This window comes from Colletotrichum orchidophilum (assembly GCF_001831195.1).
Source record: "Colletotrichum orchidophilum strain IMI 309357 chromosome Unknown Scaffold_325.1, whole genome shotgun sequence".
Taxonomy (NCBI): Eukaryota; Fungi; Ascomycota; class Sordariomycetes; order Glomerellales; family Glomerellaceae; genus Colletotrichum; species Colletotrichum orchidophilum.
In genome coordinates this window covers 1-3,619 of record NW_019173277.1, presented here as the reverse complement: position 1 = coordinate 3,619, position 3,619 = coordinate 1, and the positions used below count along the sequence as shown (strand labels likewise).

Genomic DNA, 3,619 nt, shown 5'->3' with positions numbered 1-3,619 from the left:
AAAAAAAGACTCGCCAATGAGTTATTACAAGTAAGTAAGTTGAACGAAACCTCGATTGCCGAGAACCGATTGGCTTCACGCGTGCATGCTCTTACCGCTTTCAACACTCAGCAACTCATCCTATTGTTCGTCTCAACTGGCTCAGGCAAACCTTGCCACCCAAGGTTTGAGGCGGCCGTTACGGCAGGACGTCGCTCCGAAGAAACAGAAGACGAAGAAGAAGCAGCAACGACCTTGGCCGATGACGACATTATGCGTTGTAAGGGACCCGCAACAGGTCACCACGCGACCAACTCCGAATCGCAATACCAGGTGGACGATAATTGGAGCACCTTCTTAAAGGTAAACTTAAGGTCCCTTACTCTGTTTTGTATGGCATCCCATCGCTGCGCCAGAAACATGGCATTGGCTTGGGCGGGAGATGGTGCCAAAGCCACATGACCTCTGGCGTAACCATCCCGTCTCGTGCGGAATCACGCTCGGAGAAGTGCCTCAGCGAACAGTTCTAGAATGGTAGCAGTTGGGATCATCGCTCACCATCTGATACATTGAAACATCAGACCCCCAACGCCCCGCCCATGCAAGATCCCTTCCTAAGCAAAGTTACCACGTCTATCAGCAGCTCTCTGTCGTTCTCCTGATAACGAAACCATTCTGATCCCGACCCAAGATAGCTATACCCCACGGCCTCGGCCTCCAGACTCCATTTCCCCGCGCCAACCACTAAATCCCATACCTCGTCTGGACGCACCTTGGTCTCGAAAAGAAACGGAAAACGGAGATGGGATGCAACTCCAATCTCTCACCATGAACCATCTAGACACATGAGTACAACTACAAGACTTAATGATATTTGACACTGCTGTATTTGAAGAGGACCGACGTTTTCTTCTGCCCCAGATAATAGAGCCGAATCCATATCATCTCCCTCGTCCCCCGTTACCCCTTGTCACATAGGCCAGTGCTAAGTAAACGACGAGGAAATACAACAACAAAACAAACAAAACAATAACAGGAGTCCGCAAACAACACACATCCTCGTTCTTTGCGAACAGCCGCTTCGGAGCCGAAGTCCTTTTCCACTTCTCTACTCCCATTTCAACAATTGGGATTTCTTGTCTTACTTTTCCAACGACAAAAAACTCGTTCATCTCCGTCCTTGCCCGCCACTCATCTCACCTCATCTGCTGTCCCGCTTACCGAAAAGGCACCCACCACCACGAAACGCCTCATCAGCCGATTACTGACCTCGTGGCTGCCTACGTTTTAAACTTGGCGCCGGCGTGACGACGCTTGAATCTAGTACTGACCCTAAGCGACTCTCCAGGCGAATTAGGAACTAAAAAGAGACACTAGAAAAAAAACAAAATAGAAGAAGAAAAAGAGCGCATTGTGTGTTGTTCCCAGTGTACACAGGTACCCCCGTATCACAACAGACAAGAGAAGCCACCCACCAAGCCATAGCCACCACCACCAACGTTTCGTCGAATCCTCCTCGAAATCAAACGGTCGTCTTACCTTTTCCCCCAAGAAACCACACGCCATCGCAAAAACGCCATCCTCCCCAATCGAGTAGTAGCACGAAAGCCACACCCGTCGAGGTTCTTCCCTCCCCACGATTCGTCAACAAACCCATTCTCACCAACATTCCGCTTTTCCCTCACCGAATCCCAGTGTGTCCTCCCGCTGCCGGTGCCCACCACCACAGCCACCACCCCTCTCGGTCGCATCACGCACCGAACCACTTTCGAAAGGCGAGCCCGGTCGACCATTTGCTCTCCTTCACCGATCGATCCGATCTCCCTCCAGAAAGCGCATTCCGCGCTGTTCCTCTCCTTTCCCCAACATTACCCTCTCTCTTTCCCGTGCATACGGGGCATCCGCGAGAGAGAGTGAGAGAGAGAGAGAAGGGAGAATGTCGTCTCTCGAGGCCAAGATCGTCGTCCTCGGCTCCCAAAATGTCGGCAAGACGAGCCTCGTCATGCGCTATTGCAAGGGCTCCTTCAACCCAGCCCAGACGACGTCCACGGTGGGCGCGAGCTTCATGACCAAGCGCGTCGTAGATACCGATACCGACACCGTGGTGCGATTACAGATCTGGGATACCGGTATGTTTTATCGTACCCATCCTTCCCAACCCCCCCTACAACATACCTTTTGCTGCAATACCAGAGTCACTTTTTTTTTAAAACTTCCTTATCGCTGTCGCAAAGAGATTCTCTAACTAACATACTATGCGTCTTACAGCCGGTCAAGAACGCTTCCGCTCCATCTCCCGCCTCTATTACCGCGGCGCCAACGCCTGCATCCTCTGCTACTCCATCACCGACGCCCAGTCCTTCACTGAAATGGGCGTCTGGCTCACCGAGCTCCGTCGCAACCTCCCCGGCGACGTCGTCCTCCACGTCGTCGGCACGAAAGCAGACATTGTCGCCCGCGATCCCTCCCGCCGCGAGGTCCCCTTTGAACGCTGTATAGCCTACGTCGCCGAGAACCTCGCCCCCGGTCTGGCCTCGACCCCGCCCCCCACAGCGACGTCCAGCGGCATGCCCTCTCTCCTCTCCTCCTCCGACCCGCGCCAGTCCTCCTCGCAGGTCCACCAGAGCACGAGCACCTTTGGCGGCGGACCCAGCGGCGGCGAGCCGCGGAGCCCATCCTCGAAGCGCAGTTCCGGGTTCTGGGGCCAGGAGGTCGGCTGGGACGCGTGCCACGAGATCAGCGCCGAGAGCGGCGAGGGCGTCGAGGAGGTGTTTCGCGTCGTGACGAGAAAGCTCGTTGAGCAGAACCGCAAGATGCAGCAGGCGCTGCTGCTGGCTACAGCCACACCCGGCACCCCGGGATACGAGACGGGCATGGACGGCGGGTATTTTGACGGCATGAACCCGAGGGGCAGTTTCCGGGTCGGACGGGACCGGAGGAGCTGGCTTTTTTCACCAAACTTTTCGCCTGCTGTTACGGTTGAGCAGGGCGGGACGGAGCAGGATGCTGATGAGGCTGCTGGCAAGGCGCGGAGGAAGTGCTGCTAGAGGAGTAGGTACGTGACGGCATGAGACTCTGGAATATGGGCCTCTTCCGTCTTCGAGCCTACCCTTCTCCTGCTACCTTGTCCTGAGGATGGAGGGCTGAAATGCGGAGATGACTGGCATTTGTTTTGCGTTTAGGCACGACATGAGCGGATGGTACGAACGGACTGGAATGACTGACAGGAATATCCGAAGACGACGACGACGACGACGACGACGATACGCATGGTTTACTTGGGGCATTTCCTGCACCATGGTTCAGTCATATGCCTGGCTCGGAAGTAGATTCGAGGCAGCAGTAGCAGCAGCAGCGAGACGCATCATCCGGACTGGCACCGAGCGTACTTTTGATTGCAATACTCCGACGAACACGACACGTTTTTTAATCTCTGGGAGGGAACTGCAAGCATGGTGCGAGGGCGTTTTTTTGTCTTTTTTTTGGTTATTGCTTAATGGGGCACTCATCAGTTGGCGGGGTGATTCGAAGGCGACGCACAGTGATCTCGACGCCATCATCGGCGAGGATGAGGGCCGCGTAGGAAGAGGCGAGCTCGGCGTTCGACATTGTGACTGGTTTGGGCGTTTGCGACTGGAGG

At 55.0% G+C, this 3,619-nt stretch overlaps 1 protein-coding gene across 1 annotated transcript; it reads left to right on the top strand.

The window, feature by feature from the left end:
• Window positions 1-1,915: 1,915 nt before the first annotated feature.
• On the top strand, window positions 1,916-3,026 carry CORC01_14505 (Ras family protein; the record flags this gene model as incomplete). Its single annotated transcript, XM_022626111.1, has 2 exons — window positions 1,916-2,108; window positions 2,248-3,026. The coding sequence occupies 2 exons, from the start codon at window positions 1,916-1,918 to the stop codon at window positions 3,024-3,026; spliced, it is 972 nt and encodes a 323-aa protein (XP_022467380.1).
• Window positions 3,027-3,619: the final 593 nt, after the last annotated feature.